The sequence below is a fragment of the Sabethes cyaneus genome, chromosome 1 (genome assembly GCF_943734655.1).
Source record: "Sabethes cyaneus chromosome 1, idSabCyanKW18_F2, whole genome shotgun sequence".
NCBI lineage: Eukaryota > Metazoa > Arthropoda > Insecta > Diptera > Culicidae > Sabethes > Sabethes cyaneus.
The window spans coordinates 66,020,208-66,034,925 of record NC_071353.1 but is presented as its reverse complement, the minus strand read 5'-3'; the positions used below and the strand labels follow the sequence as shown (position 1 = coordinate 66,034,925).

Here is a 14,718-nt window from a genome sequence, read left to right as displayed (position 1 = left end):
TATTCAAGATTTTGTAAAAATAAATGTTTTTTTTAAGGAAAAGATGAAAGAGCTATACGAACATCAACAACGGGAGCAAGCTGTCAGTGAATCTAAATCAGCAGATAATGAAGCTGAAATAGATGCTGAGCAGAAACGTGCTGCAAAAAAGGAACAATCGAAAGAGTTTGTTCCAGCTTTAATACGTAATGAAGTTGATGTTGAGGACTGCTGTGAACAGCCATCACGTAGTAAAAAACGATTACCTAAAGTAAACGACAGGATGCAACAAGCGCAGGAAAACCTTTCTGAACATAGCGAAAACGAAAAAGTAGTTACTGAGCCTTCATCTGGTGCAATGGAAGTTGAACAGATGGAGGAGCATTCATCTAGAACCGTAGTAGAAAGCCAAGAGACACTAGAAGAATTGAAATCAGTAGAAGATTCTAATCAGATGGAATTGGATACAAACGATACGTCTAAATAAATAATGAAGAAATATTGAAGTAAGCGAACATTTTTTATAAACTATAGTATTTTCCTTAAAAGTTTTTACTGTCTCATTATTCGATAAATTTATACTCTGTCTACATTGAATTATAGCGCATGCCTGTTAACTTCCAATAAAAAAAACTAATCTTTATTCTTCAATATTTACCATGGGAATGCGGTGGAATTGCTGAGGTCAATAGTTTTTCCAGTGTAAGTAAAATTTTTTTGTAATGTTCAGAAATAATTTACAACACAACTGGTCGACTCGAATGGTAATCGTACTAATGAATGTGTCTTTATTTCAATATTCCTTCTGCATAATGGACCTCCCTGTCAGCTTCGAGGTACAATGCTGGCCTGACAAATTAGTCGTTAGTCGTAGGCTCGCTCGGCTACGTGGTGTTGCTAAAGTCAGTAGGTTCTTTGCACAAGCCCCATAATTGTCCTGTACCCTAATAGTTGGCTTCGGAGTTTGTCGAATAAAAAACAAAAGGTCAATGCAGAGTCTAGCACCAAGGCTTTACTTTGCTGTTATAAAGAAATTGTATGAGTATAATTCCAAAATTTAAAATCCTGGAAAGGGCTCGATCAAATCAGAAACGGCTTACGACATCTCAGACGCCTGGGAAATCGGACAAGTAGCCCAAGATCTAGTAAGTAATAAGTTGAGAGTTCGGCACAGCTTTTATCATGATGAGCGAAACGTAGAAACGGGTGATCGGGGGATGGCCGGTCGAATGTGCAGATTAACCCTCTCTGTCCCAGGGGTATTTTGGTGGTTTACAGTTTTTGATCATGTAAAAAAACTATTAATTAACAATTCGTCAAACGCAACTATACACCTTGTAAGAGGGGCTCTGTAGCCGCAAGGTTACCGAGTCTGCTTTGGCAAGCGAATGGTCGTGGGTTCGAATCTTAGTAGAATCAAGCCATTCGATGTTCAAAGTGACTTTTAGCATGGGTTTATTCTCAGGCCCCTCATTTACCCTTCCTTAATGCTGCATTCTATGTTATCCCGATAAGGCCTATTGACAGTGCAAAATGAGACCCTTATAGTTAAATGCACTGGTGTGCACTGCCAGGGATGGCTATAATTGGGGACAGCGCTATCATGTGGAACAAGGTGGGTAAAGTAGAGAAAGCATTGAAAGAAGGGTAAAACCCAATTACATACAAGCACGCATGAAATTCAATAAGCATATCGCTCACTCAATAGCGATTATAGCAAATAAATGCAGTGAAGGTCATACAGCAAACACCCGGGCGATATCACAATAGATCTAACTATACTGGTCGCAGTGATGAGTCCATACAAAAAAAATACACCTTGTAAAACAATGTTTTTACTACGTTACAAAATCAAAATATCCATATTTGAATGCCTCAAAAATTTTATCGGTCGATTTTAGTATCGGAAGTCATGGAGCACCTGTGCTACCATGGGACAGAGAGGGTTAAGAGTTAAGGGCCGATTCTTTAATATTGGCATAATTCTTTCACCTGGGAAGTACCGATGATGACAAAGCCGAATTTTACACTCAGTTGGAGCGCTAATACGACCGCTGCCCAAGATATGATATCAAAAAAAATCATCCTCGGGGATTGTCATAGCTCAAATTGGTCAGGAAGAGAAATTCAAATGGGTGACTGGACGGTTCAGTGCACACTTGCAACGACATAAGACTTCATAAATATGACCATACAGACGCGAATGACCACTAGGGTTAAAGCGTCTATAAAAAAATATGACCATACGTAGTACCTTTTTCCAGCATAACCTTTACCTTCGGTACACCTGCAGATAACCCATCCAGACGGAACCACAAATCGACCCCATTTTGATATATGGTCAGCACTTTTCAGACAGCTGTCGAAACCAGAACCTGTCAAGGCGCTAACATTTATTCGGACCACTCCGTTGTGAACAACATACAATACCGGTGCTCGCACGATGTAATCATACCCGCCTAAAGCAACCGGATGTCGCCGTAAGCTACGCGTAATCTTTCGAAAGCGCACTACCGAAAGAGAGTGAGCTGGATGAAGCCCCTTTTCAGAGCTGTTAGAGTGCTGTGAAAACATCCATTAATCCATTAGCGGAAATAATAGTCTTGGGCCGTGTGGCTCCGCATCGAAGTAACGAATCGTTTGACGAGGAGTGCCAGCGACGCTACTCTCCGGCGGCAGCAAGCAGGATTCCGTGCTGGCCGATCATGTGTAGACCATATCACAACGCTCCGCATTATATTGGAGCAGATCAACGAATTCCAGGACTCTCTTCTGCTGGTGTTCGTTGACTTCGAAAAGGCGTTCGACCGACTCAATCACGAAAACATCTGGGGCGCACTAAGGCGTAGAGGAGTTCCAGATAAGCTAGTTCATCTCAACGAGGCTCAGTACGAGGCGTTCTCGTGCAAGGTTTTGCACGACGGCGTCTTGTCCGACCCGATAAGGGTTACTGCTGGCGTGAGACAGGGCTGCATTTTATCACCGCTTCTGTTTCTCATCGTTATGGATGAGATATTAGGGAGCAATTGACAGTAGACCAAATCGAGGATTGCCTTGGAATCCTCTAACGATGGAGCAGCTAAATGACCTCGACCTAGCCGACGACATTGTCTTGCTCGCACAACGCCGAAACGATATGCAGAGCAAGTTAGATGACCTCTCCGAGAGCTCCCAGGCAGCAGGTCTCACAGTCAATGTAGCGAAAACTAAGTCTATGGTAGTGAACACTGACAATTCCACCAGCTTCACAGTAGCGGGACAACAAGTTGAGCAGGTAGACGCCTTTCAATATCTTGGTAGCCAAACAACGCCCGATGGTGGTACCAAGCCTGATATAGCCACACGGATCAGGAAGGCCAAGGGTGCCTTTGCAGGTCTGAAACACCAGATCACTCTACGTACGAAACCCCGAATCTTTAATTCAAACGTTAAATCCGTACTGCTGTATGGCTGCGAAACGTGGTGCGCCTCAGCGGAGACAACGCAAAAACTGCAGGTATTCATTAACCGGTGCCTGCGATACATCATTCGTGCCTGGTGGCCTGATAATTGGATATCCAATGAGGAACTCCATCGTCGGTGTCATCAACGGCCGAGAGCCACAGAAATTCGTGAACGTAGGTGGAAGTGGATCGGACACACCTTGAGGAAAGGAGCGAACGAGGTTTGCAGAGAAGCAGTCGACTGGAATCCACAAGGACAGCGTAGAAGAGGCAGACCCAGAGGCTCATGGCGACGGAGCTTAGCCAACGACATCCGGGCTGTAGACGAGAACCTGTCCTGGCGACAGGTAAAAGCCATGGCGGGCAACCGTCAGCAGTGGAGATCTCTGATTTCATCCCTTTGTTCTGCCGGACCGGCGGACATAGACACATAAGTAAGTAAAGTTACCTTTTTAGGAGGGGGAGCTCCCATACAAATGAAAAACAAATTTTTTCATAACTCGAGAACCAATCAATCAAATGGACCCAAATTTGGCATGTGAAGGTTTTAGGAGGCAAGAATTTTTTCTATGGTGAATTACGACTCCTCCCCACTTTAGGAGGGGGGGGGCTCCTATACACATGAAAAACAAATTTCCTCATAACTTTAGAACTAATCAAGCAAATGAAACTAAACATGTGGGGTGTGTGGGGCATGTGGGTGTTTTGGGAGGCATATTCTTTTTCTATGGTGCATTGAGACCTCTCCCCTCTGTAGGAGGTAAATTGTGACCCCTCCCCCCTATAAAAGGGGACGTTCCCATACAAATGAAATATGTACAAATTTCCTCATAACTAGAGAACTAATCACCCAAATGGAACCAAATTTGGCTTGTAGGGGGTTTTGGAGGCAGGAATTTTTTTATGATGCTTTTAGTCGCCTCACCCCTGTGGTAGGGGGATAAGGACTCTCATACAAATAAAACAGAAATTTTTGCGTAACTTGAAAACTAATCAAACTCGAGAAATTTTAGACTCTTCCTTAAAACATTAGTCAAAAACAAGATCACCAAAAACTCTCAATTAGGTTTATTTATTTTTCTAGGTCTACTGACCTCTATTACTTTCTTTCAGTTGGTTCCGAACGAGTGACAACGAGTAAGGAGAGAATAACCCCTGCGAAATGGTGTGTAATATTATTATGTTGCATTCGTTAGTGACAAGCAGATTTTTTTGCAGTTTAACGAGTTTACATCTCTAAATTACCCGTTAGTCTCGATCAACTGTGCCTTACCAACTAAGCTTTCTCATTCCTACTGCAGATCACAGGCGACTATTCTGCTTAACCTTTATGTTTCCGACGTCCAAAATTGGGGTGCTTGCGATCAGGCATTTGAATCCATTTACTTTAAGTTTTGTAACATTTTAATTCAACTTGTTTTAAAAGAACTGAATTAGATTGAGACAACAATCCATTAAACTATCATATTAGTGAAATTTGGTACCGTTTTTGACGGTGATATTCCGAATTGCAGTGGCCGTGGCCAGTGGGATTATTTTTTCCTTTCATAGGTACTAGATAAGTTAAAAATGAAAATAAGACAAATCACTAACGACAAACGACTCTGGAATACCAGCTGTTGGTGCTTTCGGGGCTCAAAATTGGTCGTTTTATGCCGCAGTGTCCAAGTACCTACCCTATTTTTAGATGTTAGGAAAATAAAACTTAAAGATACAATTTTTTTTATTATGCATTGGATACATGCAGAAAGGGTGTCATTGCATTGTTCGAAACATGAAATTTTCTGACTATTGGCATGTTATGATTATCATTGGGATCAATGGTGGCTCCGACCATAACACCATAACCACCCCTGCCAAAAGAAATTAAAGATCCCAAAGAGTTCGGAGATTTTCGGATTGTCAGAGTTGTCATCGAGTTGTTAGCATCCTTATTATCCAAAGGTAAACACGTTATTGTTCGAAAACCAGGCTGAGGAATGGTCTGATATTTTAGTGCTGTTTAGTGATGTTTAGTGCACTCTTATAGTGCTGGATGTGCACGGATTTGGATATTCTAAAATACTAGGTAACTAACCGAGTGACATGCAACTTCAAAATCTATACCTATAAAGAAGGATTTCTGTCTGTCTGTCTGTCTGTCCGTATGTTCCTTATAGAATCGAAAACTACTGAACCAATCGGCATGAAAATATGCATGTAGAGGTTTTTGGGGCCAGGAAAGGTTTTAGTGATGGTTAAAAACCCCTCCCCCCACTAAGAGGGGGGGCTCCCATACAAATGAAACACAAATTTCTGCATAACTCGACAACTAATCAAGCAAATAGAACAAAATTTGGCATGTGGGTGTTTTCTGTGACAAGAATTTATTCTATGGTAAATTGAGATCCCTCCCCTCTTTATAAGGGGAATTATAACTCCTCTCCTCTTTAAAAGGGGGGGCTTCCATACAAATTTCCTCATAACTCGAGAACTAATCAAGCAAATGGAACCAAATTTGGCATGTGAAGGTTTTAGAGGGCAAGAATATTTTCTATAGTAAATTAGGACCCCTCCCCACTTTAAGAGGGGGGGGCTCCTGTATCAAAGAAACACAATTTTCCTCATAACTCGAGAAGTAATTAAGCAAATGGAACCAAATTTGGCATGTGAAAGTTTTCTAGGGCATGAATATTTTCTATGGTGAATTAGAACCCCTCCCCACTTTAAGAGGGGGGGCTCCTATACAAACGAAATACAAATTTCCTCATAACTCGAGAACTAATCAAGCAAATGGAACCAAATTTGGCATGTGGGTGTTTTTGGAGACAAAAATTTTTTTCTATGATGAATTGGGACCCCTACCCACTTTAGGAGGGGGGCTCCTATACAAATGAAATTCAAATTTCCTTATAACTCGAGAACTAATCAAGCAAATAGAACCAAATTTGGCATGTGGAGGTTTCTGGAGGCAAAAATATTTTCTATGGTGAATTAGGACCCCTCCCAACTTTAAGAGGGGGTGCTTCTACACAAATGAAATACAAATTTCCTCATAATTCGAGAACTAATCAAGCAAATGGAACCATATTTGGCATGTGGGTGTTTTTGGAGGCAACCATTTTTTCTATGATGAATTAGGACCCCTTACCTTTTTAAGAGGGGGGGCTCCCATACAAATGAAAAACAATTTTTTTCATAACTCGAGAACCAATCAATCAAATGGACCCAAATTTGGAGGCAAGAATTTTTTCTATGGTGAATTACGACTCCTCCCCACTTTAGGAGGGGGGGCTCCTATACAAATGAAAAACAAATTTCCTCATAACTCGAGAACTAATCAAGCAAATGGAACCAAATTTGACATGTAAGTGGCTTTGGACGCAAGATTTTTTTCTATGGTGAATTGAGACCCCTCTCTTTAGAAAGCGAGTTATGGCCCAATTTCCCTTTTAAGAGGGTGGACTTCCATACAAATGAAATGCAAATTTCCTCTTATCTCTAGAACTAATCAATTAAATGGAACCAAATTTGGCATGTGGGAGTTTTAGATGGCAGAAATTTTTTCTACGACCCCTTCCCCTTTTAAGAGGGGAGCTCCCATACAAATGAAATTCAAATTTCCTTATAACTTGAGAACTAATCAAGCAAATGGAACCAAATTTGGCATGTGGGAGATTTTGGAGTCTTGAATTTATTTTACGATAGTTAGACCTCTCACCCCTGTGGTAGGGGGATATGAACTCTCATACAAATAAAACAGAAATTTTTGCGAAACTCAAAATCTAATCGAACTCGAGAAATTCGAGACTCTTCCATAAAACATTAGTCAATACAAGACCACAAAAACTATCTATAGTAACACTAGATCATTCAGGACGAGACGGTCGCGAGTGTTGCCGGTGACCCGCCGTCGGAAGCGCCGCCCACTGGGGGGCTTGCAAAACTCGAGATTGTGACAAAGATCATCCGAGATTCATGATTTATGTACAACACAGGTTAATTTGTGGCAATACGAAGTTTGTCGGGTCAGCTAGTAAAATTTAAATGAAGGTCAAGTTATACGTTTATTATAGCTTGCTAAGGTGATCTTGTGGCACTCCACTATTATCAAGCTGGTTCATCTCTACTAGGATGCTTACTTTATGTGCTTGAGTCGGAAAATTTTAAAAGCTGAACTAAAAATTTTAAAGAGCTCGATTTGAACTAAAATTTATGTACTGTACAACATTTTTGTAGTAAGTAAATTTTTAATAATTTTATTTTATTTTATTTAACACCGCTTTCGATAAAAAATCGTACAGACTGAATATGCTTATAAACTATGTTTTACTGTGTAATTTCGCTGATTCGTTTTTTAAAAACTGACTTTGGCATGTCGAAGTCAAAAATTTCATCAACAACGTTGAAGGCTTGAAGACATAACATGTTCTGGCCAAAGTGCGTTGGGTGGAAAGGTATTGCAAGTAACTGCGTATCGCGAAGCCGGCGAGGAGGTACGTTGATTGGCACCTGTTCTAATGATGCTGGGCAGCCAATGTTTCAGTAGGTCAAAAACGAACATTCTTTGTTGAGTGGTACGCCTACCCGACAGTAGATCGAGTTTGATCAGCTGACACCGAGCTTGATAATAAGGAAGATTGATCGGATCGGCCCAGGGCAAATTACGCAGAGCAAAACGTAAATTTTTTTTTCTGTACTCGTACGATTACAAGGGTTTGCGTAACCTGATGCGGGCACCAAACGACAGACGCGTACTCCAAGATGCTACGCACCAACGCGCAATACAACGTTTTGAGTGCGTAAATGTCACTAAAACTGGAAGAATAAACACTGTTCTCTTCATTTTTGTTTAGTTATTGTAGGTTTGACGTTATGATTTTTATTTTTTATTGCCCCCCCTTCGACAATATTTTCAGATCAGGGCATAAACTTTTTTTCAAATTTGTGTAAGCCTATTTTTTTTAAAAAAATTTTTACTTTTAGATGCTTGGTTCAATATTTATAAATTTTTAAAATAAGCGATGTCTGAAAAAATCGGAAATTTCCATTGGAATTTTCTGGGACAATAAAAGATAAAAATATTGTAAGATAATAAATATGTGATGGATAGGGGAATGTCCCCGGTTATGAAACAGGTTTTGTTTTTTGGTCATAGCATTTGATGGGATCGTCCAATTTTAAATCTTTTTGAAGCATTGGAAAATTTAAATATATATCTATCTTTTTGCCAAAGCAAGTATATGGTTTTTGTTTAAAACACAAAAGTTATAGCAAAATTTCAAAACATGGTTTGTTGTGGCCAAAAAAAAGTGTCCCCGGTTGTGAAACACCTCGGGAAATCGTTAGAAAAGAAAAGAAAATATATAAATATCGAAGGGAAATCAAAAATTAAAATCATTTATTCAAGGAAAATACTAAAAATACAAAATCATCGATCAATTTCTTTGTTTAATCGTCTAAATCTGAATTGCGATTCAAAGTATGTAAAAAGCAAGCAGTCATATTGGCGCATTTGATATTGCAATATCGCCCATATTGCAAAGAAATTATATAATAATTTTTGAGTCAATTATTTTCCCTAAAATTTGTTTGTGTGATGAAATGAAATGTAATGAGGTTCGAAACTAAGCTTATATGCCTTTACTTGACCTTTTTTATTCCATTTGGTACACAAAATAATCAATTGCAAGATAACTTTTTTGGGTGTTTTTTCAAACATGCTTCCTACAAAGCATTGTAAATGTTGAAGTTTGACCATTGTTTGCTCAAAAGTTATATTACTATGTGACTAGACGTTGGTAGTAACTTGACAGCACTAGGATAATAAAAACGTTAAAAACTACGGGTGTTTCACAACCGGGGCCGTTTCACAACAGGGGACAATCCCTTATTTATTGACCGCAGCGTTGATTTGAACATTTTGTTGCACACCCCATCCACCCACGTGCATTACATGCGTATATACCTACTATTTAAGTTCGTTGCACTTGACAACATTGGTTGTTAATGACACAATGTTCCTTAACTAGGTCGAATGGGTTAAATTCCTGAAAAGGTATTGGCGCGAGCAGAGAAATTCCATTGAAATCCAAAAGGCAATAATCTTCTCTCTCTCTCGCAAGAGTGCCGGCCTGTCTTGTTACCTTGTTTGCATTCCTGCGACGCGTACTGTTTGTTCCCTAGCAACCGGAAGTCGTGCCAGTAACCAAAGTGACGACAAAAAATAAATTGTTTATTTGCATACTCTCTATTTACGCAGAGGTAATCCTGCCGGATAGAGGAATTTCTTTCACAATCCTGTTGTTCGTTTTTGAGATTCAAATGGCTGAACGTAATCTGGAGCTGCAGACTACTCTAGTGCGTTACAACAATCCGGTTCTTGTGGTGAAACATACTGAAAAAAAGGAAACTCCACCCGATGTGTCGAAGGAGCAAACTGGTCGTCCAGGATCCGGCGGAGTTGTGGTGGTCGAAAGTCCACGTGAAACTGAAGAAATCTTAAACTGCATTCTTCCTCCAAAAACTTGGGAAGAAGATGGTCAATTATGGACACAAACGGTTTCGAGTACACCTGCCACGCGGCAGGATGTTATTAATCTTCAAGAAATGCTAGACACCAGACTCCAGCAAACGCAAGCCCGTGAAACAGGAATTTGTCCCGTCCGAAGGGAATTATACACGCAGTGCTTCGATGAAATAATTAGACAAGTTACGATTAATTGTACAGAACGAGGATTATTATTACTAAGAGTACGGGATGAGATAGCCATGTCAATGGAAGCATATGAGACCCTTTATTGCAGTTCAGTTTCGTTCGGCATTCGGAAGGCCCTGCAAGCCCAGGAAGGTAAAGAAATTTTGCAGGAAAAAATCACAATGTTAGAAAAAGAGAAAGAAACGTTGGAGAATTCGATCAGTGATATGAAGATAAAGGGAGATCAGGCAGAGAGGAGAAATGCGGAATTAAGAGCTTCTGAAGAGAAAAAACATGCGGAAGAGATTGCTTTCCTGAAGAAAACAAATTCACAGTTAAAGGTAAATACTAACAGTATATTTATTATTTCAAATACAATCAAGCAAAGAATACGTTTCGCGTGGATCAAAACTGCGTAAATTAAAAAATTCGCGAAAAAAAACTTGTAAATTCCAAAACTCGCGTAAATTCTGAAATTTGCGTAAAAAACAACCGCATAAAAAGCGACTTAAGTGTACAGACAAATTTAAAATGTAATAATCGTACAAACGATAAGTTTACCGCTAGGTAGATTAACTCCGGTTCATTTGAAATGCCTTTTTGTTTTTAGTTACAATACTTACTTGTTATTGTTTTTTCTTGTAGGCTCAACTGGAAGGTATCATCGCACCAAAGAAATGAATGCAAGAGAAAACGTTAGATAACTGTAATTGTTTAGCCGTACAAATTTTTGTTTTTATTTTAAAAATAATCTGAAATGCAGTAGTGCTATGATTAGTTTTATTTCGGACGAATCTTCATTCAATTGCTTATTCCGAATTTTCCATTGATAGAAGAGTTCTAGATTTACGAGGTTGCTGCGATTATATTGTGCGGTATAGCGTGGTTAGCATTTTTCGTTAATTTCTGGTACAGCTTTGAACAAATCAGCCACTAAGCCGTAATCGGCCACTTGGAAAATTGGAGCTTCAGGATCTTTATTGATTGCAACTATAGTTTTTGAATCCTTCATGCCGGCCAAATGCTGAATAGCACCAGAAATGCCGACTGCAATGTATAACTCGGGTGCAACTATTTTTCCTGTTTGTCCGATTTGTAAATCATTTGGAACGAATCCAGCGTCCACAGCAGCTCGAGATGCTCCTACAGCTGCACCCCACTTATCGGCCAAATCGTATAGCATTTTAAAATTATCACCAGACTTCATGCCGCGTCCTCCGGAAATCACAATTTTAGCTGCAGTTAAAGACGGGCGATCGGATTTGGTAAGTTCTTGACTAACAAACTCGGTTAAGGTGGTTTTAAAGTCACCCTCGGGTACTTTATCTATTGCACCATTTCCTGATGAACCTGAAGCTTCAAAATTTGTACCACGAATAGTAATAACTTTAACGGCATCCTTGGATTTAATTGTTTGAATGGCGTTACCTAGTGAATCATATTAAAAGAAAAAACAAATAGCTTAAGTAAATCGTGCAAACGCAGAAATATTGGTTAACATTACATACCCTATCGAAAAAGATTTTAAAAGTTAGATAACAAAATTAGTGCCTTTTATGCAATGCATTGACAGAACTACAGGAAGTTAGAAAAGACTAAGCCTACGTTAGCTGAAAATTAGCCTCCCTAGAAAACTACGGTAAAGGTTTTGAAAATACAGTGCTTACTGTACTTTGTTTTTACGGTAACACTTAATCGATGTGTTATAGCTACTAATGTTATATCACTGTTATTTTTAACATTTGCACAACATATCGAAGAGATCAAAATTTGATCAGAATTATTTAATAATTGGACTAGTTATCTGATCTCTCAGGTTTATTTAAGGTTTCCTAAATCCAAAATTTAATTTGTGCTTCATAATACGGTCAATGATGCTTGCACGGTAAAAACTTAGGTACATACGCATGAAAAATTGGACTTTAACTCACCAGCATAGATCGTCCTGACAAAAGTGTCCGCCGACTTGACTTCGATGATTTCCGAAATCGGTGAAACATCCAATTTTGCAGCAATCCGCGGTAAAACAGCCTTACCGAAGGCGGAAGCTCCAGCGACAATATGCGTAAACTTAAATTTGTCCTGTGTGGCCAGAACCAAAGGAGTTACTGACTCCGCCAGAAGCCCGTTGAAGGCATCTCCTTCGGCAACCAGCACTTTGCTTACTCCATCTAGTTTAGCAGCAGCTTCTGCTACGCTGCCTGTCTTTGTACCAGCAACAAGGACCGTTACGTCGCCACCCAATTTTTTAGCAGCTGTCACAGCATTGGATGTGATTGGATTCAAAGTCTCGTTGTTGTGTTCTGCTAGCACAAGTGTACTTTGAAATCGGCGAAACTGCAGTTAAGGAAAAATTACGTAATAGTTCATTACAATTTATAAAACTACTCATTGAGTATATTTCACTGTTATTCTTATCAGTTTGCTTCCGTAATACGATTAATGTGACCTTGAAGTGTAGCCGCGTTCCAAGGATTATTATAGCGGTGCTTACCTGAGCAGAGCGTACAATGCTAGAATACCTGGCAAACATTTTAAACAATGAACAAAATTATCAATTAAGCTAAATTAACTGAAATAAAATATAACGCGATGTATTCTTTAACAGCGATGAAGGTACACTGGTACAGTGGTACACACAACCAGAGCTGCCAAATACACAAAACATACCTTTATCTGCCAAAAAATAAAAATTTAATTTTAATTTAATTTAATTTTATAAGCATATTTAATTTATAAGGTCTTTGCTGTCTAATGATTCAAAGGCTTAATCTTATTTGAAAAAGGCTGTGATAACCTAAAAAGTACTGGAAACGGCAATTTGTTATTTAGAAGCAACACATTTTATTAAAATATGCGACAGACTTTCTTTTTGCAAGAAATCGGGAAATCTGGTAACTCTGTTTACTTTATTCTGTATGCAATGGGAATAAATATCAAGGTGAGGAGGGTCATTGCGTTTTTGGCCAGCGGGGTGGTGTGTCTGTCAAACTACATACATATTGCCCTTTGCATTGAAAGTTGGATTTTGAGCACACTTGTTCAGTCACACATTTTGTAGGTGAGAAAAGTTGCCAAAATTTCGTGGTAAAAATCCATGAATCTTGGTTGATTTCTATTTGAATTCTAATGCTTACGTAGAGTTGTTATCGACGCTACGAATAATATAAAAATAGTTTCTAAATACATAATTCCACGCATAATTCATAATTTTTACAAATATGCAGCATATATGAAATAAATGAAAAATTATTGCGACATTTGCCCCTATTTAGACTATCCCGATTTACACGATTATCACAGTCGAATCTCGCACACGATTTCGCTCAAAGAAAATGAAGTGAAAAAAAAGAGGAAGAAGGAAAAAGAAGTCAAACTTATTAGTAGATCAAACTAAAAGCCACTCTAGTGTCAGGTTAACATTGGAAAATGCGGTACGTTGCATTAAATGATTATCACATTAGTCTAAATAGTCATAAAAGGGGCAATAAATACTATTTGCTTTTCCTACAACTGGTACTGGCGCCACTGCTAAATCAAATGTCAGCTCAGATGGGAGAGTTGTAATGATGGGAAATGCCGATCAAAATCCATAACGATTATTGATCAAGTTTTCTTATCGTTAATAATTAATAACGATAATATGACAGTATAAGCAAAAATACGTAAGAAATAGAACAAAAATGTTAAAATAATAACAAGCCAAGAAGAAGATTTCATTTTAAACCCTCCAATTTTCAATACTTTTCCGTGACGATAAAGTTTGATGGTATTATCGATATAAGATTACTAGCGATATTATCAGTAGCACACTTTTCATCACAGTTTTGAAGGTTGCACTTTATAACTGTGCAGTCCAATTGAGTGCGAAGAGCGCAATACATACACTGATAAAAATAGACACGGCGTTACCAAGAGACCTTACACGTGAATTTAAACGTGCAAATATTGATAATCTTGTTTCATTTGTCAATCATTCGGGTATCAAAAGCGTTTCCCTGCGATTTAACGTGAAATGAAATATTTCATATGGGAAACACGTTAAACAACCATTTTTTTCCAACAAACCTTCAATCAACATGGATGTGACTGCTTTCACACTGCAAATCCACGTGTTTTACCATTAGATCGTATCCTGTTGCAATCCACATGAAATTAAAGTGTAAGTTTTTATAAATATTTCACTGGTTTTACACGTTTAATCAAAGGGTAATTCTTATGAAATGTCATTCTATTTGAAATTCACGTGGCTTTCGCGATGAGCTGATGTGAATATCAGGTCATCTCAAAGTGTTTTACCCATGGTTATACCATTGAATATGATTCATGTGTTATTCTTATGAAACTGTAGTGATTAGCACCAGGAGAATATCTATGTGTTCTGCAGATTGAACGCACGTGTATAGTTTTTGTACATGTCCCACTCATTGGTTTTGGTTCTGGTGCCTACTTAAAGGTTGATTCATTTTAAAACAAATGAAACTAGTTAGAAAGCTGTTAAACACAGCCTCTTAGCTATAATTTAACTAATATTGTCAGTTATTTTTGGTAAGCTGGTTGGTTCCAAATTGTCGCCATCCATGAATGTTTGGTCCGCAAAATTTTGACAATTTCACACCC

At 38.7% G+C, this 14,718-nt stretch overlaps 3 protein-coding genes across 5 annotated transcripts in view; 2 read left to right on the top strand and 1 right to left on the bottom strand.

The window, feature by feature from the left end:
- LOC128733116 (RNA helicase aquarius) overlaps positions 1-515 on the top strand; it is a 112,357-nt gene extending 111,842 nt beyond the window's left edge. The window contains exon 6 of one of the 3 annotated variants that reach the window (XM_053826734.1): positions 44-515. In XM_053826734.1, coding sequence (XP_053682709.1) covers positions 44-466 — 423 coding nt within the window. In that variant the 3' untranslated portion in view covers positions 467-515. Of the gene's footprint in view, positions 1-37 lie in introns of all 3 variants that reach the window. The other 2 variants (XM_053826733.1, XM_053826735.1) reach the window with 2 other exon arrangements.
- Positions 516-9,725: 9,210 nt separating this feature from the next.
- LOC128739778 (putative inner dynein arm light chain, axonemal) lies at positions 9,726-10,779 on the top strand. Its single transcript, XM_053835283.1, has 2 exons — positions 9,726-10,439; positions 10,744-10,779. Exons 1-2 carry the CDS (start codon positions 9,726-9,728, stop codon positions 10,777-10,779), a joined length of 750 nt encoding a protein of 249 aa, XP_053691258.1.
- LOC128739768 (electron transfer flavoprotein subunit alpha, mitochondrial) lies at positions 10,601-12,720 on the bottom strand. The gene is made up of 3 exons (XM_053835275.1): positions 12,593-12,720; positions 12,030-12,435; positions 10,601-11,526 (listed from the first exon to the last, which is right to left on the bottom strand). Exons 1-3 carry the CDS (start codon positions 12,629-12,631, stop codon positions 10,985-10,987), a joined length of 987 nt encoding a protein of 328 aa, XP_053691250.1. The 5' UTR covers positions 12,632-12,720; the 3' UTR covers positions 10,601-10,984.
- Positions 12,721-14,718: the final 1,998 nt, after the last annotated feature.

Coding starts and splice junctions, on each gene's coding strand:
- LOC128739778 (XM_053835283.1), top strand. CDS start 9,726: ATGGCTGAACGTAATCTGGAGCTGCAGACTACTCTAGTGCGTTACAAC. Junction 10,440..10,743: donor AAACAAATTCACAGTTAAAG/GTAAATACTAAC, acceptor TTTTTCTTGTAG/GCTCAACTGGAAGGTATCAT.
- LOC128739768 (XM_053835275.1), bottom strand. CDS start 12,631: ATGTTTGCCAGGTATTCTAGCATTGTACGCTCTGCTCAG. Junction 12,436..12,592: donor GCATTGTACGCTCTGCTCAG/GTAAGCACCGCT, acceptor CCTTAACTGCAG/TTTCGCCGATTTCAAAGTAC. Junction 11,527..12,029: donor TGTCAGGACGATCTATGCTG/GTGAGTTAAAGT, acceptor ATGATTCACTAG/GTAACGCCATTCAAACAATT.